Source organism: Apium graveolens, chromosome 2 (genome assembly GCF_009905375.1).
Source record: "Apium graveolens cultivar Ventura chromosome 2, ASM990537v1, whole genome shotgun sequence".
NCBI lineage: Eukaryota > Viridiplantae > Streptophyta > Magnoliopsida > Apiales > Apiaceae > Apium > Apium graveolens.
In genome coordinates this window covers 50,833,266-50,858,514 of record NC_133648.1, presented here as the reverse complement: position 1 = coordinate 50,858,514, position 25,249 = coordinate 50,833,266, and the positions used below count along the sequence as shown (strand labels likewise).

General features: G+C 33.2%; 3 protein-coding genes across 3 annotated transcripts; 1 reads left to right on the top strand and 2 right to left on the bottom strand.

Annotated features, from left to right (window-relative positions):
• The first annotated feature begins 5,900 nt into the window (after positions 1 to 5,900).
• Positions 5,901 to 13,333, top strand: LOC141707405 (vacuolar protein sorting-associated protein 24 homolog 1-like). The gene is made up of 6 exons (XM_074510546.1): positions 5,901 to 6,166; positions 6,256 to 6,332; positions 9,019 to 9,121; positions 10,592 to 10,713; positions 12,220 to 12,411; positions 12,506 to 13,333. The coding sequence occupies exons 1-6, from the start codon at positions 6,055 to 6,057 to the stop codon at positions 12,572 to 12,574; spliced, it is 675 nt and encodes a 224-aa protein (XP_074366647.1). The 5' UTR covers positions 5,901 to 6,054; the 3' UTR covers positions 12,575 to 13,333.
• An 819-nt stretch (positions 13,334 to 14,152) lies between these two features.
• LOC141689502 (uncharacterized) lies at positions 14,153 to 16,214 on the bottom strand. The gene is made up of 5 exons (XM_074493809.1): positions 15,911 to 16,214; positions 15,687 to 15,814; positions 15,211 to 15,605; positions 14,991 to 15,092; positions 14,153 to 14,561 (listed from the first exon to the last, which is right to left on the bottom strand). The coding sequence occupies exons 1-5, from the start codon at positions 16,212 to 16,214 to the stop codon at positions 14,153 to 14,155; spliced, it is 1,338 nt and encodes a 445-aa protein (XP_074349910.1).
• A 27-nt stretch (positions 16,215 to 16,241) lies between these two features.
• On the bottom strand, positions 16,242 to 17,784 carry LOC141689493 (uncharacterized). The gene is made up of 3 exons (XM_074493798.1): positions 17,715 to 17,784; positions 17,011 to 17,614; positions 16,242 to 16,911 (listed from the first exon to the last, which is right to left on the bottom strand). The coding sequence occupies exons 1-3, from the start codon at positions 17,782 to 17,784 to the stop codon at positions 16,242 to 16,244; spliced, it is 1,344 nt and encodes a 447-aa protein (XP_074349899.1).
• Positions 17,785 to 25,249: the final 7,465 nt, after the last annotated feature.

The window sequence follows — 25,249 nt, the reverse complement described above, 5'->3', positions numbered from 1 at the left end:
AATCAAGCTCAACCCTCTAAGCTAACAAACTCAAATACCAAACCACCTCAAACCTCAAAGTCTAAATACTTGTACAAACAAACTGCTAACACCTTTTTGAAAATACCAATCACCTCAAACCAAACATCTCTAAAGAAAATCTCAAACCTACCTTCTGTTAAGCCACCAACCAAACTTCATTACAAATCTGTTGGAAGAAAACCAAAGAAAATGCAAGTTAATGAGAGGGCCATCTGGAACTATTTTAATCAAAGTGATTTTCTACCTCTAAACTGGTGCATCTCAGATGAAGACTGTTTTCAACAATTAGCTGAAGAAATTGTTAGCGTTTGGGTTGTATCATTGAGGGAAGTAAGAATTTACTATCAGGATGGAACCTTCACACTTCTTGGCAAAAGCTTTATGGACATATTTTCACCAACAGAGATCAAAAGAGTGATAAGCTTACTGAAAGATAAGGATTCTACAACTAAGGCATGGAGATCTATTTTAGCTGAATGGTTGGTAGAAAGGGAAGAAAGAAGAGCAATGAACAAGGATGAAAGTGAGGAGAGAAAAAGAAAGTATGTTGAGGAGATAGACATGTATATACAAAAATCTAAAGATCTCAAGGCAAAGGGGATGAGCATAAAAACAAAGGATGGACAATTTCTAAACATTAAGGCTGGTAGATTCTCAAGAATTAGAGTTGGTTTCTTGGACAGTTATCCATTAGCTGATAAACTCAAACCTGTAGAAGCTCTAAGAGGGACACCTATCATAGAGGAACTGGAATTTTTTGTAAAGTTAAAGGACCTCATTAGAAAAGAAACATGAGATGAGAAATTTGACTAATGAATGTATCTGCCAAACTCAAGAAATTATTTATGTATAAATGTTGTACTTCTGTCAATTTATATGTAAAGTTCAATTGTTCATTGTAGCTATGGGTTAGTCTTGTTACCACGCATGAATTTATGATAAGAAATCTTCTCATAAATTGGGGAGATTGTTGTACAAGATATGCCTGTACTATAACAAGACTAAGTCAAATTGACAGCCCTAAGTAAGTTGTATGATAATCTAAGTTACATTTTGTATTGTATCACCTAAGTCTGTAAAATTGTAAATAGATTAGACTGGAGTATTTTTCTGTAAATAGTCTCAAGCTTAAGAATAATCTCGGGAAGAAGATCATGAAGATCATGCCTCAGAGACAATATGAAGAAGCTTGGAGTTGAATAAATCTGTTTTGGGAAAAATATTCTAAGTCAAGAAATCTACAAGTCACAAATTAAGTCTTATAAAGAAGTCATTCGAGAACTCCAGAATGACTTATCGACAAGTCAAAATCAGCTTATAGAGAACTCTCAGAGATATCAACAAGTCAAATGTAGATATGAAGATTGGAGATATCGACGAGTCATTTCTGCAATAGAGAACTCAGAGATATCGACAAGTCATTTCTGCAATAGAGAACTCAGAGATATCGACAAGTCAAATTCTCACTAGAGATCTCAGAGATATCGATAAGTCAATATGCCTATAGAGATTTCAGAGACATCGAAAAGTCTTTTCTAAATGCAGAAATTCAGATATCTCGACAAGCCAAATTCTCTTATAAAGAACTAAGAGACTTCGATAAGTCAAAATAACTATAGAGTAATAAGAGATCTCGATAAACCATTATACTTATCGAGATGTCGAGTTCTCTATATAACAAACTGGAGATCTCGATATAAAACTCAAGTACATAATGCCGACCATTTAAACATCTAAGATTATAAATCAACAAACAAATCAATCACTGATTTGAAAAGTCTACAAAAAGCAACTTGAAGAGTACAAGATCAAAGGCCAAGATAAACTGACAAACTAAAGTCACAGACATGCACGATTTGCAAAGATACACTAAGCCAGAAATAAAAAGCTTTAGTTAACTTAAAGTAGGGTTTAGTACTAGCTATTACATGTTGTGTAAAACCTGTATTTACTGTTATATAAAGTAAACACTGGATGCTTTGTTTTAGTTGTAACAAAATAGATCCAAAAATCTTGTAACTCTCTCAAAAAAGAAGCTGAGTTCTTTATCAACAAAGAACCCAGAAATTTGTAGCAAGACATACTTGATTTTAATATAAAATTAAGTGAGTATTGAAAGATAGTGTGTTCATGTGCATATTTTATTATTCCCGTTAAAACATATTATCTCTACAAGTTAGACTACTTTGTTCACCACTTTCATAATAGTTCAAAAAGTTTACAAATAATCTACAACACATTCACCTCCTGTGTTGTATTCATTACCTAACAACAGTCCATTCATAAAGTTTCATCCATTACAGGGTCACCACAACACTCTACAGGAACTGTGGTTCTGCAAGTAAATTTAGAAGCTCCAGTTCATTTATCTACAATTCTTAAAGATGTGGAGTTAACTGCTGATGGTATGGAAGCTTCTGAAGCTGCTTGATCACATATTGCACTAATTTTTGATTCTATCTTACATGCTGAAGCTGGTGATGAAGTTCAACAGATAGTTCAAGATCCAGTTACAAAGGAAAAATCTAATGATGGTGAAGAAGCTGATATTTCAAATGCTCTTATAGATCTTGAGGATGATATTTTCTTCCCTGAAGATATGCCTACTCATGTGAGGCAACAGAAGCTGAAGGAGTTAGATGCCATGAAGAAGCAGGATTATTTTGATGCAATCTGGAATGCTAAATGGAAAGATGATATATATTCTATTTCCAGAACAAATGTTGTTGAACATCTGGAAACAGCCGAACAGAGAATTCAAAATCCTGATATGCTGACTCATATGAAAGCATCTACTCTGGTTATCAGATCCTTACATACAGCTCAAGAAGTAACTACCTCTCAAATCAATCAGATCAAAAAATCATTGATTGCTTCAAGTCTGACTACTCATCAGGAAATTCAGAAGCAAATTGCATCAATTATTGTCGAACAAACTACAATTGAATCCAATCAAGCTAGATTGGAAGCTAAGCAAGTTTAAATGTCTGAACAACTTATAGAGGTACATAATTCAATGGAGCCGATTCTTTCTCTACTGCTTGGTGATGATGCCAAAAAGGGGGAGAAAATTGTTCAATCTAAATGCAAGCATCTGACATTTACAAATACTGATGATGAAAATCCTGATGGAGGTAATAAGGGGGGACAGAAGGATAGTGAAAAGAGAAGAGGTAAAGAGCTAGTTGAAATTAGTGGTTCATCAAAAGTAATCACTAGGTCTCAATCTAGACAAGGTGGAGAAAGTAAGAAAAGTGAAAGAAGAGTTAAAGAACTGACTGTGACTACAAGAACTCAACAAACTTTAAAAGTCACAACTGCTGATGAAGATCAAGGTATTCTGGAGATAAAAGCTGGTGCATAAGCAAGTCAGTATCTTCAAACTCTGAAAGTAAAAGGAAGAAAGACAACTCTATTCTACAAGAATCCAAAGATTCAAGCATTTGACTCTGAGGTGAGTAGAAGAATATTTGAGAAAGAAAATCCTGGAGTTGATCTAGAATAGCTAAGGCAAATGGAGGAAGATTTCAAGAATTCTATGAAGACAACAAATAATGATATTGTTGTTATCTCTCAAGATCCATATGAAGATGATTTTTCTAACCGACGAACCAAAGGGGTAGTCATAAGAGAGGTGAGTCAGGCAGAGGCTGAAAGATCTCTTAGGTCTCAAACTATCTTAACTGCTGACAAGAGTCATAAAGGGAAAAAGAAGATATGAGAGAAGTCCAATCCTTTAAAGGCTAAAGCCAAAGTTGTTGCAAAGAAGAAATCAGTATCTAAGGCAACTAAAACACAAATACTGATACATCGAATTTATACAGTTGCTCAATCTTTTGATACTGATAAAATTGCTGAAGAAGAAGAAGTCAATCAAGCTCATCAACGAAGGAAGATTCATGGAGCTGATTGGGCCGAAAAATTGAAATTAACCTCTGACATTGCTCAAGTTAATAAAGAAGAAGATGTTATTCAACCAATCACAACCTCTGATCCTACTCATGTTGATGATTTTTTAAACCCAAATCAAGCTGAATTATCAAATCCTGATTCTGAAGACATAGTCTCTGATAAGCCAGAACTTACCCTTGAAGAGAAGAAGCTGTTATGGGGAAGCAAGAAACCGGCACCTAGAAGAGATTCTTCTGAAACATTAAAGAAGATTTACAATGGAAGTTCTCATTCTAGAAAACCTGGAATCACAAGTGGTCTGGGTAGGTTAAATGCTAATTCATCTGTAGGAGATGCTTTGATTCTAAGAATGCATGCTAATTTGACAGAAATTGGAGACAATGTGATGCTTGAAAACTTACAGAAGATCATATCAGTTCAAATTATTATTGATCTTGTTGGAGAGAAAATGATTTATTTTTTGGAGTCTGGGAGAAACTTAAGGTTGACACAAGAACAGTTAAGAGACAAACCATGGCAGGAATTGGAACTTATTGCTACAATTCTCAAGGTAACTAATCCTGTAACTGCCAGATGGTCTGCATTCATAAAGAACCTGATACAGTTAAAGCAGAGAGGAATGCCTTACAAATTTAACTACATTCCAAAGTACATTGATCAAACTGAATATGATGTTGATATGCCTAATGGAGGAGCCAAGATAGAAATGAGTCTAGGGACTAAAGTTTTAACTTTTAATCCTGAAGGAAAGAAAATTGGGTTTCTGGAGCTGGATGATCTATTTCTTGGAAATTCAAAATTACATAATCTCAGGGTTGCCATCTATCAGAGTGATGAATCAACAGATAAACTGAAAGAACACAAACAGAGGATGCAATGGTATTTGGATGTAATGGAAGAAAATCTGCTGATAAAGTTTCTTGAAGATTTTTCAGGTTGTGTTAGAGTTCAGAATGAAGAGTAAAGTCAGATATTTACTGAAGTACGAATGAACATGTTTACTTGATTAATGCATTTAGATAGTTTTGACATCATCAATTGGAACTTGTACATATTTTCATAATGCATAAGTTGGGGAAAATTGTTAGATATAATTGATGATATCTGGACGGAAACTATCAGAAGTTCTTATCAGGACTTATATCAGTATTTACTGAAGAGTGATGTCATCGGTACTTATATCAGTATTTGATGATCAGCAGATGATGTCATCTGGATTTATCACTTCAGTAGATATTCAAGAAGTAAAAAGAAAGCAGGATTTCAAGGCGGTGAAAGATTTTATCTCAGAAGCAATCATACATGGATATGTAATAAGTTTCTTTATTGTAATAGAATAGGATTCCTTATTGATTGTGAAACTGTGCTCTAGATAAAACATAAATTAGGTTAATACTATAAGCATGCGAACATTGTTATATCATTCGCATAACCTAGCAGTAGAAGCTCTCAAGAATACTTGTTCATCCTTTTGAGAGAGTACGTTTGTAATCAGTTTAATCTATTAATATAAAAACTGTTGATTCCGTTGAAACTTTGTCAAATTATTTGCATAAACTATATTCACCATGCTCTACAGTTGATTACGGATCTAACATATTTGTTTTATATCAATAAGATTCTTTTTTCCTTTATCTATATCAAGCAAATATATTTTTTTTCTACCATAAATATTAAAACAAAAATAATACAAATATTAGGTAAAAAGTAAAATGTATTTGTTTATATAGTTTTATTTATTTATTTTTAAAGAAAAACATAATTTATGTAACCATATTAATTCATATAGTAAGAATTATATAGTTCTGGAGACCAGTCATTAAGTTTAAATTATCAACATTGTTTTTTAAACTTTTTAAAAATAAAAACATTGTTTTTAAAGTTGTATAGTACTAAATTATTTAATTTAATTTCAAAAATATAAATAAATAAAAATTCATAGTTCTAGTCGATGATTAAATTTGCAAGGTTGAGATGTTAATCATACACAAAGAAAAGATCCTAAGCAGCGTGCGTGCATCTGGCGAAGTGAATATAGTCGTTGTATAAAGTAGATTGCCTGCTTCTTCTAGTTCTGTCTGAATAATCATCATATTTATATATACTATACACACACGTGGGATGGAGACAGTAAGAAACATGTTGAAGCCAAAAGTAGAGCCACAGAAACTATTGAGAGAGTGGCAGCGTCGTCTCCGTAGAGAAGGTCTTAACGTTGATCGTCAAATTCGAGGTTATCTATCATATTATATCCATCATGTTATTCTTATTTGTTTGTGTTTTTTATTTTTGATTGTTGATTCTGTTACTACTTTGGCTTAGATATTGAGAGAGAAGAAAAAAATGTGCAGAAAGCAATTAAAGAGGCTGCTAAAAGGAATGATATGTCTTCAGCTAAAGTACATCTCCCCTTCCTTCCTTCCCTTTCTTATTATATTGTGATAGTTTTTGTTTGTGTATACTGTATAATATGATCCAATTAAGCTCTCCCCCGCTAACAACTTCGAGGTTTTAATAATTCCAGTAACTTAATGTTGTATCAGAGAATGAGTTTGATTTGCTCTTACCCCCAATGTATCATAATTAATTTAATTTGGACATCAAGGCTAATATAATAGATCGCCGTAATGATGGACTCTTAGGCCATGTTTGTTCCATGGTACTAAATATAGGATAGAATTATAATCATCCTTTAACTTTTCCAATCCAATGTTTGTTGTGTAAAAACTTATCTGAGATTAATCCAAGGATTATAATCCTTTAAATTTTTCTATCCCATATTCCCATGTTTGTTTTGTTGAAATAGGGGATATGATTATATTCCTCTCTAGTACTTAGTTGGAGGAGGAATTATTAAATTCCCTCTAACAAGTCATGTTTTAAAGGATTATGATCCCTCTCTAGTACATAGGATTGAAAAATTAAAAGGATTATAGTCCAATCCTATGATTATCCCTTAAAACAAAATGGGATAAAATTTTAAAAATTTATAGTCCAATCCTAAACTTAATACTTCAAAACAAACATGAGATATGTTAATTAAATCCCTAGAATTAATAATGATGTGATTATTTTCCCGGATAATAATCCCGGGATTACAATTCCCTGATACAAACATCAAAACATGGCCTTAGTGATCCACTCTTCAATCCATAAAAAATATATAATATGATGCAAATAAGCCTACCCTCCCTGATTGACCTAATTGAGGTTTTCAAGACACCTGGAACTCCCCTACTAAGCTGTACCTTCTAATTACCTAATTGAAGTTTCTAGGAGAGCTGTAGCCCCTATAATGAGGTTTGTAGGAGAGCTGTATGCCATGGGTAGAGGGAGAGTTAGTATTATAATCGCATTAATAGTGATGAAACATGTTCTTAAAAGACACATTAATCTTAAAACTCTAGTTTTGTAAGAGTGAAAGGATCTCCACATTAGACTTCATTAGGATATTTTGATCAACCAGTGTTGTTTTAGGGATTAATAATGGAGATTCATTGGGAGGTTAATATAGGGGATAGTGCCAATTCATGACTGTGGTCATATGGAAGGGAAAAGTAACTTGCCACTAGTGATTTGTAAACCTTTAGTTGTGAATTATTGATGAGTCGGGGTATGATTGTACGAGGATACGAATGCCTTTCCAAGAAAGTCCTTGAAATGATCATTAATCAACAATGTTTCAAGTTGTACAAAATTTTCTTATTGAATAGTTTAGTTTTATGCAGTTTACATTTTCTACTCATGATTGTTGTTGATGAACTGAAAAATGTTAACCCTCTTTTTGCTAATAAAGCTATATGTTAGCAAAATATCTCTGATGGATTCTGTAGATGCTCATCATACAAGTAACATATTGTTTTGTATGGCAAAACATAGTGTCTTGGACTATTAGCATCGGCGATTCTTACGATCTTAAGTTAGTGGACTGTTATGTAGTAGCAAAGTATATTAGGTGAGGCACTTTGTTTAGATCATATTCGGGTAATGCATCATCATGTTCTCCCATGCTTGGATTTTAGAAAGCTGCAAGAGCACTTATCAGTGTCTTGATTTTTCAATTTTAATTTAGGAGGTGACTTTTGCATTTTAAGGTTTAGATCTTGGGGGTGATTAGATACCTACTGTTTCGTAAATGCTGTTCCTTGTCCCAGGCCCTTGTTCTTTCCCTTCTCATCTTTTATGCTCATATGACATTACGAGCGCACACCTATAAAACATTTACCAAGATGCCTTCAATGCAATACTTCTACCAGGAAAAAAATATAGAGAAGCTGCAGGCAGAAAAGGAAAATCCTATTTCCAGAGCAAAGATTTAGTTTCCAGATCAAAAACAATTTAAAAGACAAAACTACCCCCCCATGTTAGCACATAAAAAGCAATTCAAACACAAATAAGAGGGCAATACTGTCCTTTCAATAAAAAGTTGCTCTGGAAGTAAAAACTGTGATCTGGAAATAACACTTCCCGAAAAGGAAAGCAGGGGGTAGGCTGCCTTCAGTAAAATAGCTGCACTCATTCAGAGTACTGTGGTCTTAACTGAACATCTGTCTGTATGGCACAACGAGGTGCTAATAATAGGCTGTTATAAAGAGAGAACACTTAGGTACAACCGATAAATTGTTGGATTTTTATCATTATTATCTGAACATTTCAATGCATTTACTGAGGGGCGAGGGCGCAATGTCAATTTATAAATTTCATTTGTTTAATGCTTTCAGAATTGGGCTTGTTTGTTATCTTAAAAAAAACAAATAAATAAATAAATTGAGGAGTTCTTATTAGGTCAATTTCATAAGTATTTAAGGAAACCTTTAGTTAAGTACATACATGTACCCTTGCTTGTCTTGTCCTCTGGGACTTTTTTCTTATTTATATCTACTTTATACTTTCACGTTGTCTGAAATAGATCCTTCTATCATGCTGTGTATTTTATTCTTATTTTCTGCCTTCGTTGAGTATCCTGATTTCTTTGATGAAAATTATATTAGTTGTAGTAGCTTGTGCAGTTAAATCTGTTATTTGATTTATCTGATTTTTTATTGTTTCCTTTTTTACACATACCTTCTTGTCACATATCTTCAGTCCCTTGCAAAGGAGCTTATCAGATCTAGACGAACCGTGAATCGTCTGCATGAAAATAAGGCTCAGTTGAATTCAATATCAATGCACCTTGGAGAAAGTGTTGGTATGTTCTTGTATGTAAATTGGCATTAGTTTTTCTTCATTTTACAACTGAGAAATGAGTTACATATTTTCTCCTACATCCATGTCCTTCTATTCCAAGATGTCTATAACTCAAAAGAAAAAAATAATTCATCAATACCTAATTGATGTGGAAAATAAATGGAATGATGGTGTTGATTTTTGTATCATTCATTGCATCTGCAACTTCTTTTTCATCAACAGATGGTTAAAGCTATATGTAGCTCATAGGTAATGTTGCATCTCCTCAAGCTATTTGCACAGTTCACTTGTGTATATTTGTTCTGAATTGACAAGATTTCATGTTGGTTCCAATATTTCACAAAATTTATTTTTCTTGTGCAATAAGTAATTCAGCTACAAATCTATTAGAAGAAGTAACACACATTTAATATAGTAGAGTTCTAGAAAATCTACAGTGTCGAAAAAATCTCAAATTAACTTTTTACTGTTTCTGCTTAAGCTGCAAGCATAAAGCACACCAATTAAAGCAGTTCATTCTTAGATTCTCACACAGGGCTTGAGATAGTGAGATTTTCTTTTGGGTCTTGCGAAAGCCGCCCTTGGCAGGGAAGAAAACTTATCTGTGACTCTTCTGTGTCTATCCTTGTTGAATTATTACACTTGATGGTATAATTCATCTTTTTATGGAGTTTGTAAGCTCAGGAATTAAAAGTAAGTTATGTAGTAGAAAACTTATCTGCAACTCTGCGTCTCAGTAAATTTTAGATATGAATTAATGGTCATGTTTCACTGATAAATTCCTCCGGTAGGTGGGGGGCTTAAATTTAATGCGAGGGTGGGCTAAAATACATTTGCCGGTATTTTCGAACTAAAGTAACTGTGATTTGTGAATATAATATTAAGCCAAATAATTAATGTATACTCAAGTAAGCGTCATTACTAAATATTAATTTAAAAAAATAAATTTGAATGTCACATTTAAAAATGTAAGCTCAAGACTTGTTTAGAAGTATTAAACTGATATTTAACGTATCATTTACAACACATAATACAGTAAAAACTGTAAGATTTTTAATAAAAGGCACACGAACTCGACACGAAATGTGTTCGTGTACCAGAAATCAAAGCACAAACATGACATGAAAAGAAACAAAATTACACGAACTTTTCATGTTCATGAAAATACACGACATTTAAAAGTACATAGGGACAAGAAATGAAAAAAGTTATATATCAATTTGTATTTTACTTATTTTTGAATATGGATAATTAATTAACTGATATTATATTTTAATTCTACTTTTATCATCAAATTGTATATAAATTATAATATTGTAATATATTAATATAGCTATTATAAGTTATTATTTTAATAAATTATGTCAGTGTAGTTTCATGTCTTGTGGTTAAAATTACTTCTGAATTACTTTATTAACAGTACCTGTGCCTTTTTTACATCTGTACCATTTAATTTTCCATTATTTTGCAGCTATTGCTCGTACAGTAGGGCACTTGTCCAAGAGTGCGGAAGTAATGAAAATTGTCAACAATCTCATGAAGGCTCCTCAGTTGGCTTTGACAATGCAAGAATTTAGCAAAGAAATGACTATGGTAAGCAATAATTTATCTTGCAGAAATGCTGTTAATAGCTACAGTTCTCTTTGTTCTGGCATTCCTAGCTAATTGTATCTACTCTGATTTACTGCGAGTTGTTCATGGTCTATTCTTCTACACTCTCTGTACTATGATTACAAACATGTGGACACTAATTTGTTTACTAATGCATGCAACAAATTCACACCACAGACTCAAAGTACACCTCAGTCTCTAGTGTCTTGGGAATTGTATATTAATGCATATCCCAAACACACTCATGTATATAAAGTTCTAGACCTCATTTAGCAAATGAAAATAGTGGCAAAATTGAGAAAGCTTTGCTTCTCAATGATAGGTCTTGGCCCGGGGGCCGTAATCATGAATTCATAATGCATCTTGTAAAGTGACGATGCTGATGAGGAAACTATTAAAATTACTATATTGATTTTATTGTTGTCATTTGTATCTTTCTGTACTGGCTACATTTTAAATAGTGCAACATATAAGAAGGTTGTGTGGCTAGACCAGTTGTAAGCAGTCTGATAGAATTAAATTAATAGCTAAAAAATATTGGAGAATATAATGCAAAATGGTTTAAAAACCTGTCTTATATACAGTGGTCTCTCTTTTGTATATGTAATAAATTTAAAGGCATGCAGTAATATTAAAGAGAAGATCAAATTCTGCTAATATTGAAAATTAAATTATGAAGCTCAAAAAATTTGACTTTGGCTTCGCATTATAGAGTAAGATTAAAGGGAAGAGAAATGTATGCAAATTGTGTTTCGACAGACGTGTAGGTTATCTATGACTGCACCAGAGGATATGTGCAGGATCATAAAGACATATGTTACCTGACAATTTATTTCCCCTCGATCCACGTCGGACACGAGGTACTCGTGCATGGGTGTAGAAATATCAATTTCAAAGTATTTCCTATCTCCTGTCACTTGAAAACATATCCATAATAATGAAATAAGTAGAGATGAATTTCTGATTAGTTAAGATTGCCTATCACTTCTCATATGAATCAGGTTATATGATCAAGGATAGCAGCTTAAAACGCTTAGGGCGGGGTTGTAGTCAGGAGTCATTGATGTATTTATTGTATGGTTCATAGGATCTAAAATTTCTGCTAGAATAAGCAACACTTTGAGTTGTGAAAATTGAAACTGGCTAATGGTTCAAGAAAAATGATATTACTTGGTCCTACAGAAGGGGTGACATACACCTGCCCAGTTCTATGAAATTGTGATTTGATGTTCTGTTTGAAGCAAGGTTATCTCAAGCAGGATTAGCCGTTGAATAGTTCAGATATGGTAATATATGCAACTGTGATGTTATGTGATTAGCTAGCAATCCATAATATCATTGCTCTGGTGATTATATATCTCTTACCAAAAGCTGCGTAACTTTATAATTATGTCATTAAAGTTCTAGAGAAATTTTATATTGGAGTCAATATGATTATTATTTTAAGTTTCCTTTTGTTAGCTATATGTCTGCATTATGTGTTCACAGGCTGGAGTAATAGAAGAGATGGTGAATGATTCTGTTGATTCTGCACTCGATTCAGAGGACATTGAAGAGGAGACGGAAGAAGAAGTTGAAAAAGTCCTGACAGCAATAGCTGGTGAAACTGCTGCACAGCTTCCACAGGCAGTCAGGAAAGAGAGATTAAAGCAACCTGCCCAATCCGTCGAAGATGCAGAGGTATTTGTAGCATATTTTATACAATTTGTTTTCATTCTTTAAAAAAGCATATCATAATTATCTTTTCACGATTTTGTGTTCTGTAAATGTGCAGGAAGAAAGTGCTGATGATGAAGAAGAACTAGAAGAAATAAGGGCTCGTCTTGCCAAAGTAAGGTCATGAGTGAGTTTTTAATCTCTTCCTGATACGAGGAATGGAACATCAGCTGATGAGTGAGATTTATGCAGTGAAACTAATTATGACTTGTTGCTGAGTTACTGGTATGTTGTCGTGAAACAGTGGTTTATTGCTATCGTGGTTTCCGCTGCATATTGATCATTCCTATGTATAAATCAAACTAAATATACACTGATCCCTCTTATAGAGCAAAGTTTTGAGTTGGGGAGGGGAGGGGAGGGTATATGCAGACCTTTCCTCCAGGCAGACTCGTAGTCGTAGAGAGCTGTTTTGTATATATATATGGGTAGTAATCCCTAACAATCATGTGCCAAATAAGGCATATATAACACACTGTTCCAGAACCCGTAAATCAATATTTCAAGGGCCCAGATGCAAGGAAATCCGCGGAAAGGGAAAAAACCCTTCCGTGGAAAATATCCGCAGAACCCCAAAAAAAATTCTTTAAATCTGGGCCCTGCGGAAAGGGAAAAAGCCCTTCCGCGGAACGCTAATCCGACGCCCCTGAAGTAGTATGTTAGATAAAGCTTATCTAACACACGATTATCAGGGAACTAGACCCTATATATATATATATATATATATATATTCTAAATTCCTAATCAGGCAATTACACGGTGAATTGTAATACATCAACTACGATCATATAAAACAAGCTTTAACTCCTGCAGTTGTCCTTTCCCTTCCAGATTAACTTTCTTTCTTGATATCTATTTATCGACATGAGAGGCTCTTCTCCTGTCAGCAGGAAATTCAAGTTTCGTTTATTTATACAAAAATTTAGTTTTATTACAAAGGAGTAAAAAGGAGAGGAACTATAGATGGTAAAATCTACAACGTAGAACCTTTGGAATGCTGCATATTTTACATTTTTAAAAGCACAGCTCAAGGAAATAGAACGAAAAGAATGACATGAAGGAATGTGTTTTAAAGTTAAGATTATACCTCCTTTTATTTTGACAGGAATTCTCCTTCTTTTCTATATGTATATGATGCTTGACATTTTATGTTAATTTCAAAGAGGTTTTGTATGGGAGAATGAATAAAACTAGAATTCTTTCACGTGAAAATGACAAAATTGTATGTCCTCTTTTACTTTAAAAATTATCTATTATCATAGTTTCATAAATTTTTGAATGCAACAATTATTTAATATAATTATTGAAAAATAAGAATAAATAACACAAGAGCAATAGATTAGAAAAGATGAAGAATAGTATAGAAAAGGCATAAGAAGTGCAATTCAGCATTTGGACCGAATAGGTTTTAGTTTTAAGTCAAATTATCTTGTTTTGTTTTTATGAATGTGCACCTGATAGTTTTTACTTTTTTTTGACGAAATGCAAGAAGTTTTATTAACTTCATAATCTCAATAGACACAGATCACCTATCGAAACTACGATCTGGGTAGATATAAGACGCTCTAGCAAGAGTATGAGCGATCATATTTACAGACCGTTTAATAAAATACAAAGAAACTTTGTTTGAATTCTTGAGATACAACCTACAATCCGCAATAATTGTACCCAACGAGGACCTCATGACAGCATTGCTACGAATAGCTTAAATGATAACAAAACAATCTGCATCCACAACTACTTGTGACCAGTTCATATTATCAATCCAGCTCAAAACTTCTTTAATTGCTAGAGCTTCTGCTACCTCTGGAGAAATCATGCCCTGACAAAGCTTCGACTTAGCCTGAACCAAAGCTCCTTCATGATAGCGAGCTACCAGACCAAAACCATATGTCCCTCTGTCTGCAAAAATAGCGGCATCTACTATCATCTTGACTATATTCGGATTAGGCTTTACCCAGAACTGAGCTCCATCACCTGCAAACACAGGAGTGAGAGAAGTACTTGTTAATCTTCCTTGGGCTGCATTCCACTGTGCAAGGTACTGTTTAGCATCTGCAACTACTTTATAAACTTTCGGGTACTTCCGGTTCCAAACTAGATCATTACGCGCCCTTCACAAAGCCCGACATAAAGTAATCACTATGGACTCCTTCTTATTATTATCACCACACAAGATAATCTTTATCCACCCCATAAAATCAAACGTCTCAGTGACATAAAATCTATAATCTATAATTCGCCAACACTGAAACGCAAACGAACAAGTTACCAGCACATGAGAAATCATCTCCGGCTCAATTTTGCATATAGGGCAAACATTATGGACCTCGACATGTTTTTGTTGCAGCTGAGTTAATGTTGGTAAAGTGTTAGTCATCGATCTCCAGACTAGGTTCAAAGATTTCGGAGGGGCTTTAATCTGCCATAACCTACTCTAGACTTCATCGTTATCTTCTATTCTCCAACCACCATTCTCAACCTGCAGAAATTTATATGCGCTCTTCATCGAATAAATACCATTATGGTCCATACTTTAGTACAACACATCTTCCTCCAAGTTGTCTTCTACAGGCGTATCAAGAATACACACTTGATCTCTTTCATTAAAAATATCACGCACAACCTCAACGTCCCAATTTTTGCTGTCAGTACAAAATAAGGATGACACAACTCTATTATCAATAGATTGGGATTCAGTAGAAATATACGGACTCCTTCTATCTGCCAACCAAGGTTGTCATGTTATCATGATGCTATTACTTGACCCAATTCTCCACCTCACCCCCTGCTTTTACGATATTTTTAGCTTCAAAAATGCTCCTCCATACGAAATTAGGACTGTGACCCAATGTTGAATTCAAGAAATTCGTATCAGCAAAGTATCTAGCCTTATATAACTTCGAAACCAAACTATCAGGGTTCGTTAAAAATCTCCAAGCCTGCTTACCCAACATAGCCAAATTAAAATCTCTGAAATTTCTAAAGCCAAGACCACCTGCTGCTTTGTGCTTCGACATTCTTTCCCACGACATCCAAATTACTCCACGCCTAGCTGATTTCGATGATTTCCACCAAAACTTAGAAAGACACTTCTCAATTTCTTTTGTGATTTCTAGCGGTAATAGAATTACACTCATAGCATACGATGGTAGAGACTGAGCAACACATTTAACCAAAGTTTTTTTGCCAGCCCTTGAAATATACTGACCTTCCTAGCTTTCGATCCTTGTCTTTACCTTATCCTTAATGAATCCTAGAATCACAGACTTATTTCTCCCCAACGTATTGGGAAGGCCCAAGTACAAACTTCTATTATCAACTTCTGGCATTTGGAGAGTACAACATACCCTCTCTTTGTTGTACGCTATAACATTAGAACTGAAGAAAACAGATGATTTGTTCATATTGACTTGTTACCCCGACGCCATCTCATAGGTATTCAACAAATCCAAAACCTTACCCGCTTCCTTCGTATCTGCCTTACAATATAAGTAACTATCATCTGCGAATAGCATGTGGGAGACTATTGGAGCTTTTCGACATATTTTGATGCCATGAATCCACCCACGAGTCTCATATTTCTGAATTAAATAAGACAATCCCTCTGCACAAATAATAAACAGATAAGGGGAAAGCGGATCTCCTTGTCTAATTCCACGAATTGGAAAAATCGGACCGATTTCATAATCTCCATGAACCACATTATACGAGACTGTTGAAACACAACGGAGCACCAATTGAACCCACCTCTCTTCAAATCCCATCTTCAATAAATTTTTTTGAAGAAACTCTCATTCAATACAGTCATACGCTTTACTCATATCTAACTTCAGCGCCATGTACCCCTCCTTCCCTCTATTCTTTCTTTTAAGGTAGTGCATGATCTCGTAGGATATCATTACGTTGTCCGGTATTAATCTCCCCGGAATAAACGCACTCTGAGTATCAGATACTACTGTACTTAGCAACTCCTTCAGCCGATTAGCAATGACTTTTGTGATAACTTTCATGAGAATATTACATATTGGCCTCAAATCACCAACCACCATTGGATTATTCTTTTTCGGAATAAGCACAATATTGGTTTTATTAATATCCTCAACTAGAGTACCAGTAAGAAAAAATTCTCTAACCAGCTTTATTACATCCCCTCCCACTATTGACCAATGTTTTTGAAAAAATGTCGGGGTCATTCCGTCAGGCCCCGGAGTTTTATCCGGATGCATCTGAAAAACGGCAGATTTAACTTCTTCCGTTGTGACTAGCGCAATCAATTCTCTATTTTTCTCAGTTGAGATCGACCTCGTTACACAATCGATAACTTCTTCTCCTTGCGTCTGATTCGTGCTAAACAGTTCCTGAAAATAATATTTAACCAAATCTGATAACCCATCCTCCCATGTTTGCCAAACACCCTGGTCATTCTTCAATTTAAAAATCTGATTCATTCGTCTTCTGGTACTGCTCGAAGCATTTTTTTGATCTAAAATTAGATACAACTGTTGCTTGGCTTTATTATATTTAGCAATTGATTCTGCTTCCTTCCCACTTCTGAGTTACTTCAATTTCACTTTGCATTCTCGAATACGTCTACTGAAACATCCTGTAACCTCCTTTCCCCACACATCTAATTCCTCACCACACGCTTGGATTTTCTGTAAAATATTCCTCTCAGAATTCGCTTCCCAATTCTCTTTTACCAGTTGAAAGCATAACGTCTCCGTCAACCACGCATTCCCGAACCTGAATCGTTTCTTACTCTTCCTCGTTTCATTCATCTTAGGCTCCAGAACAATCGGACTATGATCCGAAGGAGAGCCCTCCAAGTTATATAATTTAGCTAAAGGAAAAATCTGTAACCAAGCGGTATCAACTAGGCCCCTGTCCAATCTAATTCCAACCCAATGATTTGTGTTCCTGCCACGCTCCCATGTGAATTGTTGCCCTACTATATCCAAGTCTCGTAAACCTGCATCCATAATAGCCTTCCTGAATCCATCCACCAACCTTCGAGGGTAAACATCACCTCCCTTTTTTTCTTCCTGAGCTAAGATATTGTTCAAATCCCCAATAACACACCATGGGAGATTCGAATCTCTTGCCAGTTTTCTAAGCGAATCCCAGGTTTTCCTTCTTCTGCTTCTATTTAGTTCACCATAAAAACCTGTAAGTCGCCAAGGCATCATACCATCAATATTTGTTTGAATATCTATATGGTTTTGCGAAAGACTAACTAAGCCGGCTTCACTTGATTTTTGCCAGACCACGACTCCGACCCTGGGGCTCAACAACTATCATCCCTTCATAACCAATCATCGTACGAATACGTTCCATGCCCTCTTTTTTACTTATTGTTTCACACAAAAAAATGAAATTGGGCTTATGCTGACAGACCATATCTTTAAAGAACTGAACTTTCCGAGGCAGGCCCAAGCCTTGGCAATTTCAACTAATAGTACTCATAATGATAGGCGGGCCTGCATTGCAGTACCCGCCAAAAGCCCGTTTTTTTGGTTCTGATTAATATCTTCTTGGTTCAACATTTCTACATCTAGATCATGTTCCTTTTCGGCAGACTTATTGTCCTGGCCCATTCGACGTCTTTTAAGATCCATAACAACTATCTTGTTTGCATCAGGCCCATTACTATCTCCCGCCAGTTTATTTATTCCATCAGCCTGGTCCACTACTTTGGGTATAATTTTCAAATTTGAATTATCAGAAATCGCTTTAATTTCTCTCTTTCCCTGATCTTCGCCCAACAAACTTCTTTCCTCACCCCTTCCCAAGTTCTTGCCTGGATTCCCGCTGTCAGCATTAATCATGTTAACCACTTCTCTCCCCCGTGAACCACTGCCAGCCACCGTAGAACTGTCCGGAATTGTTCCACCTTGACATAACCATTTCGAACCCATTGTATACGATTTACGGTGCGGATCTGCATGCATAAACGCCCCATATGGTTTTTCTATCAACTCCGCCGGTGTATCAAACAACTTATCACAGAATTTTTTTCCATGTCCTACGATACCGCAGATAAAACAAAATGTTGGGATCGCTTCGTATCTAAAATTTACCCAGCACCACACTGAAACACTTGTTTTAAGCTTCATCCTTCTTTTCAATGGAACGTCTAACTTCAGCGAGATTCTAACACGTAAATAATCTCTCCAAACTCCCACAAAGTTATTTGCATCTGACTCAACAAGATTTCCAATATAGTTTGCAATGTCCGTCACCACCCGTTGGGACATAAATCCTGTAGCATGAGGCTGCACCCAAACATCCAATCTGTTTATGGCCAACAATCTTGGATTGTCTCCTTCTTTTAACCTTCCAAAAATCAGATGAAATCGACCAAAAGTCTACGGACTCCCTTCAACAACTCGTTTAATATCTATCTCATGATAAAATTGAAAGATAAAACGATTTGGCTCCTAACATACATGTCTTTACCGGGTATCCACAATGAAGCCATTTTATGCTGCATTGCCTGAAAATCGATTGGAGACTCTGTCAGAAAACGACCCACTAAACACCACCTTGTATCAATGTCACTCAGATCCTCCGCTTCCCCTTCGTACACTAAACCTCCTTGTTCTTCATCTTCTAACGTGATCATTGCAAAACTCTCCTCTATGTCCTGTAGTGTATTACTCTGCCCAGCCATTTAAAATCAAAGAAAAGCTAACTAAGAATTGTATACTCACCACCAATAACAGATCTAAAACAATGATTGACTTAAAAATTAAACACTCGTGTCAATAGACAAGACGCATGTCAGAAGACAAAACTTCTTTTATTATAATTTAATCTTAATTCACGTAACCAGCTCTATATCTTTGTGCACCTTATAGTTAATTTCATTAAGTTTTGTATTTAACTGTTTTGCATAAATCTTCAAGGCTAATTGAAGCATCAATTAGGGGATGTTCAATTCATGATTAATGATAACGAGAATCAGAATTAAAATCTCTCATTTATTAGTGTTTGAATTAGCAATTTGATAATTAATCTTTCATTTATTAGTATTTGAATTAGCAATTTGATAATGATTAGATAGGTGAATTATTTCCTACTTATTGCTTTAGATATCATGTAATTTCCATTTCTGTTAATCCTATTTTCGTAACCCCCCATTCCTTTATCTGTTTTCAAAAATTCAATTAACAATTCAAAAGCCCCCCTTAATCTTTTATGCATGTTCCCTGTGTATATTGAAAGGATTATCATTTTTAAAAATTTTATTAAGAAAAAATATCACACGTACAAATATTTGACATTAGTGTAACACTTCTCTTCTCCGAAGCAAAACCATCTATATCAGGGAATTTTTGTATATTTATTCACCACCATTTTCAGGGCTTGTTTGTCAAGTAATCATTTGCTTGCACGGGTATTTGGGATCTCTAACTAGTTTATAGTTATCATTATTTTCCCCGCCACATAATAAAAAAATAGAATAATTTAAATTTAGAAATCATACTGAAACTTATCAATAATTACTAAAGTTGCCGTTTTGGTTTCTGTCAATTGTTGTTGCATCTTATTTAACTTATTATGTGCAAGTATTGGGCACTTCATCTGCCAGCTAATTGGTCCCCTGGTTTGTAATATTCATATATTTTTATGTGTCGATGTTTTTTTCAGATTATAATTGGTTTATACGTGATTTGAGTATCGATAAAACAAAACATACTAAATCTTTTCGGTTTGGAAGTGGTGTTTTAAAAAAGCGAAATGGGGCTAACTCATCGAATAACTTAACAGGAAGCATAAGAACGACGGAGTGGGAGTCGTTAGTTGAACGATACTATTCTTGTGTGTTTGCATTAATATTTTATGAAGGAATCATAGTATTATCAGCAGGAATAGTTTTGTGTATTTTTGCATGTTCAAAAATAGTCATTGTCGTATTGATCTGTTTGTTGGAGGGTAGTAATTAACGATCTTGGCCTAGAAAATGGCAAAATGCTATATATGTATTATTTTTATTTTATATATGATCCATATTTGAAGCACAAAATCAAATTTTTAAAAAATGATCTTAGATACGAGCAATTACATATATTTTTGGATTGAGTCTCATATTATTTATTTTTACAAAATGACCTACTTGGATATGATCAATAATTTGTATTTGGTTAAAACCCTATATTTCAACTTATTACATTTATAAACAAATAGCATTTAATATTTTTTAAAACATTATACAAATTTAAAACAAAATACAATTTATCTATGAAACAACTATCAATATATATACTTCATATATCATATATTTAAACTTTTAATTTGTAATTATTATATTTTTTCCTAGATTCCCGTGACTACGGATTGATTGTCCAATATCATATTTGTTTTAGAATAATTGATTATTTATATAATAGATTAAATACGAAAGATTTTTAATTTGTAATATATCATATTTGTCTCCTATTCAATGAATAACAAACTTCACGAGTTAGGAAAAAGAATACATTCATGACTCATATTTAGTTTGGATTGGATTCTCATTATTATATTGATTTGTATTTAAATAAAATAACTATACTCGGGACTCAAATTTTAAATTATAAAAATAAAATAAGGCTAGACTAGACTTGAATAAAGGGGGGTCCGGTTTTTCCAGCTCATTAGCTTTGAAATGATAATAATTTATTTTTTGTAAAATTACGGTGAAGTGATACTCTGGCATTTTAAAATATTTTATGTTAATTTATGTTAAAAAAGAACTACTTAGTTTTAAGAAAATGTAAATATATATTTTTTGTCAAAAATAATTTACAAATAAGTAAATCTTCTATATATAATAAGAAAACATGATGATAATATTATTAAAAAGTCTCATTGAAATGAGAGGTTGTTAGGAGTAATTGAACTCGAGTCTTTGCATTCACAAACACATCACTTTACCATTACACCACACTGTCACTTAAGTTTTTTATCATACACATAATATGTGAGTGTTGTAAATAGCAACAATTTATTTAATTTTAAGTATGATTATTAAAATATTTGTAGAGTTAGTTTTGAACAATTGAATTTAAGATATAAGGTTAAGTATGTTGATATTATGTATCAACATTACTAAGTGACTGGTTTTACATTATTACATCTGTAACTTGACCCAATATTTAAATATATTCAAAATTTGACAAGAGATGTCACGAGCTCCGTTACAACTACGAAGATATACTAAATCGATTTATTTTTAATGTTTCACTATAAAGAAATTAGGTTTAAAATATTATTCAATGATGGTGAATTTATAAAGAGGTGCTCCCAAAATCCTATTTTTTCATTCTCTTTAGAAAAAACTAAACTACAACTATAAAGTAAAATTAATAATTTTCATTAACATGTTATTTGAAAAATGATAAGACATTTGATTCTTCTTCATAAAAAAAATAGTTTATTTGTTGCATTATTTAATTAAAAATATATTTGAAAGAGATGTGTCCTAAATCCAATCATGTATGATGATTTAGAAATAACTTTTATGTAATCTGTTTTGATTTCATTGATATTAATAAAAGACTTGTTTTGTTTTTATTGCGGACTTTATCTATTTAAATGTTTAAATAAGATATACCATAGTTTAGAGTAAATCTTTTTTATGGATTATGATGTGATCATAATAATGAGACCTAAAAGATGATAACTCTGAACTTAAATAGTTCCTGGTCGTAGGATTACTAACTGGTAATTAGTAATCTGCAAAGATCAGTACATACTATGTTTGCTTCATTATGAAGGATGTCTGTTCTCATAGACATTTTTGTGGTGACACTATAGCTAGTATGTAGGTGCTTATTATAGAATAAGTTCACTGAACATGACTCACACAGCTCAACAACTGATGGAGTTCACTCACGTGTCAGCAGATGTTCACATAGTGATAGTTGTACAAGTATCCTTAGACTTGAGGTCATCATAGTCATCTTGTGTACACTGAACTATACTTTGGTTTAGTTCTTAGTCTCCAGGGACAATAATAAGGGCTCTACTGGGTGTAGAAATTTGTACACGAAGATAATGTATGATCAATAAAGGATCTACCCCTTATAGTGAAGGAAGAGAATGTTCAATGCTGATCCACTTATGCTAGTTCAGGAATCTCTGGCCAGAGTGAATAAAATTAGAAGGGAGTTTCTAATTCACATTAATTAGAACTAAGCATAGTGAATGGAAATTCATATGATTAAATAAGATAGGCTTAAAAATTGCAGGGTAGAATGAATTGATTGTACTGTAACTATTCACTGAATAGGTTCTTGGTATTCTAAGCAGTGAATTCATATTATCTGGATAGTCACGATATGCTGAGAAGTATCCCTCACGATGTTGAATAAATATGATTAATTTATTAATTAATCATATTTAATGAATTAGAGAATTTATATAAATAATGATAAAATAGTTTTATTATTATTTATTTCTACTACCGGCTTAATATTGAACCTACAGGGTCACACCATAAAAGAGAATGATTTAATGGTGGAGGAATTAATTAATAATGGCTGGTAATTATTTATTTATGAAATAAATAATTAATTAGCAAATCTAATAATTGATTAAATGAGATTTAATTAATTATAAATTAATTAAGGAAAAGTTCTTAATATTATTAATTAGGAATTTAACTTTTGGAAATTAAATCAAGTGAGAGAATTATTTTCTAAAGTGTTTAGAAAAAGGATTAATGATTAAAAGGTGTTTTAATTATTAGTTAATTGTTTAATGAGAATAATCAATTAAAGGGTTAATAATAATAATATTTTATGGGAAAATTTTCAACTGAAATTTTTGCCTATAAATATACTATTATAAACCCTATTTGTCTCAACCAAAAAAAAGAAGGAAAACCCTAATTCTCTCAACCCCTACCTCCTTCATTATTTCGATCTCTTGGTGGATACCGGTGGAGTGCTTCACACTTGAGGAGCAGCTGCTAGGGATCTCCGCTCATCATTTTTGGATCGCTTTTAAAGGTTAGTAATCGATCCCATATGTTTTATCCATGATTTGTATGCGACTAATATGAATTTTATATCAAGAAAATGTTATACCATGCTTCTGTGAAGTATAAAATCCTACAATATTTAAATTCAAATATTTGTGAGACAAATCCTAAATTTTAAATGGTTATTATAAGTAATCATATACATAAGTCCATATTTTTTTGTGGAGTTCTAGAGTCCAAAATCCTAACTTTATATTAAAATCCAATCTAATGTGTCAGGTTTTATGTTCATAATAATTTAAAAACTAAAATAATAAACTACATGATATAAACGTGTGTTATGGTATTATATCATTAATGTTCAGCAAGTTGAATATTTACGTATTCTACAACGTGAATACATATATTTTTCAAACTCATCATGTTCTATAAAATCATATGTTCTGCAATGTTCAACTTGACAAATATATGAGATTTGCAAGATATTTATTAAAATAGTGATATTTGTAGAACATGATTCACATTATAATACGTTTTACAAAATATTTTATACTATTTTACTTGCATAACATATATGGACTCCCGTACTCAACTAAAAATAAGTACTCAATAAAATTTAAGTCATATATATATATATAACTTGAAAAATAATAGAATTCAATATTTAAAAAAAATAGCAATAATAAATTTTTTCAAAAAAAAATATTTAGTGCTAGAAAATATTGTATAGCTATTTTGAATTATTTGAAAAAAGGATAAAACTATAATGTATAGTACTTTTTGATTTAATCCATGTTATACTATTTAAATAAAAAAATTAATATTAGTCGATATTTTGAAAAGATTAACAAGTTCAGCTAATATTGAAAAAATTCATCAAATTGAATATATTTAATTTTAGAAAAATAATATACAATGTTATCAAGTTACTATAAAAAGAAATGTTAGAATCATAAATAATATACAGGGCGCGTGAGGCGCGTGTGCGCGTGGGGGCGAGTGGCTGAGTGTCAGTTACGCGCCTGACGGCGCGTGTGCGCGTATTGGCGCGTCAGGTTCCTTCTTGAGGCGCGTGAGGGCGCGTGGAGAGCCCGTTTGGGGCGTGCTTGGGGCCGTTGGATTCGTTTTTTCGAGACGCATCTAATGGTATATTAAATTATTTTTCTGAAATTGTTTCGGACTGTTTATAGCTAACAGTAGTGTTTTAAAGCTGTTTTTAATTATTTTAATTACTTTTAAATGATTCATGTGATACATAGAGATGTATATTGCTTAGAGTAATATGCTACATGATTTAACATGCCTACCTTTACGTTTATTCATGCTTATATATGTGATATATGCTTAACTTGTCATGCGATGATAGATTTACGTGAACTTAATTAACATAAGGCGTATGTTAGACAATCTAGTATAGTGAAATTGTTTCATGACCTTAATATAAATATTATGAATACAATCATGAAATTCTTGTGTTTATGAAACACGTAATTAAATATGAATTTTCAATATTGAGAGAAAGGATGATTCTATCAAAAACATATTTCGATCTGTAAGAAAGAGGTATTAAGTGACGCCTCTTGACAATGCTCCCCCCGATCTGGGAATCATCTGATCATCGATTATTGATTTGAAATATTTAATTTAAAAGGAATAATCTCTTTATAATATGATTATGATTGTAACATAATATAATCCCTCTAAAATTAAATAATATCAAGTAAAAATTGGCCAATGACATAACGAGCTTGTGTCGGTCAAAGCCTTCCAACATGGTAGAAAGTAGTTCTTATTTTTAAATCATTGTCGTTTCGTGCTACAGCCGAGGGCTTT

Excerpts from the sequence above, each read along its gene's own strand:
- LOC141707405 (XM_074510546.1), top strand. The coding sequence starts at position 6,055 with ATGGAGACAGTAAGAAACATGTTGAAGCCAAAAGTAGAGCCACAGAAA. Across the intron at positions 6,167-6,255 it reads CGTTGATCGTCAAATTCGAG|ATATTGAGAGAGAAGAAAAA; the intron begins GTTATCTATCAT and ends ACTTTGGCTTAG. Across the intron at positions 10,714-12,219 it reads TTAGCAAAGAAATGACTATG|GCTGGAGTAATAGAAGAGAT; the intron begins GTAAGCAATAAT and ends ATGTGTTCACAG.
- LOC141689502 (XM_074493809.1), bottom strand. The coding sequence starts at position 16,214 with ATGGGATTTGAAGAGAGGTGGGTTCAATTGGTGCTCCGTTGTGTTTCA. Across the intron at positions 15,093-15,210 it reads GAGGTGGAGAATTGGGTCAA|CAAAAATTGGGACGTTGAGG; the intron begins GTAATAGCATCA and ends TTGTACTGACAG. Across the intron at positions 14,562-14,990 it reads AACTTGGAGGAAGATGTGTT|GGCGCGTAATGATCTAGTTT; the intron begins GTACTAAAGTAT and ends GGCTTTGTGAAG.
- LOC141689493 (XM_074493798.1), bottom strand. The coding sequence starts at position 17,784 with ATGGAACGTATTCGTACGATGATTGGTTATGAAGGGATGATAGTTGTT. Across the intron at positions 17,615-17,714 it reads GCCCCAGGGTCGGAGTCGTG|GTTTTTATGGTGAACTAAAT; the intron begins GTCTGGCAAAAA and ends GGCGACTTACAG. Across the intron at positions 16,912-17,010 it reads GAATGCAAAGTGAAATTGAA|TACCAGAAGACGAATGAATC; the intron begins GTAACTCAGAAG and ends TGCTTCGAGCAG.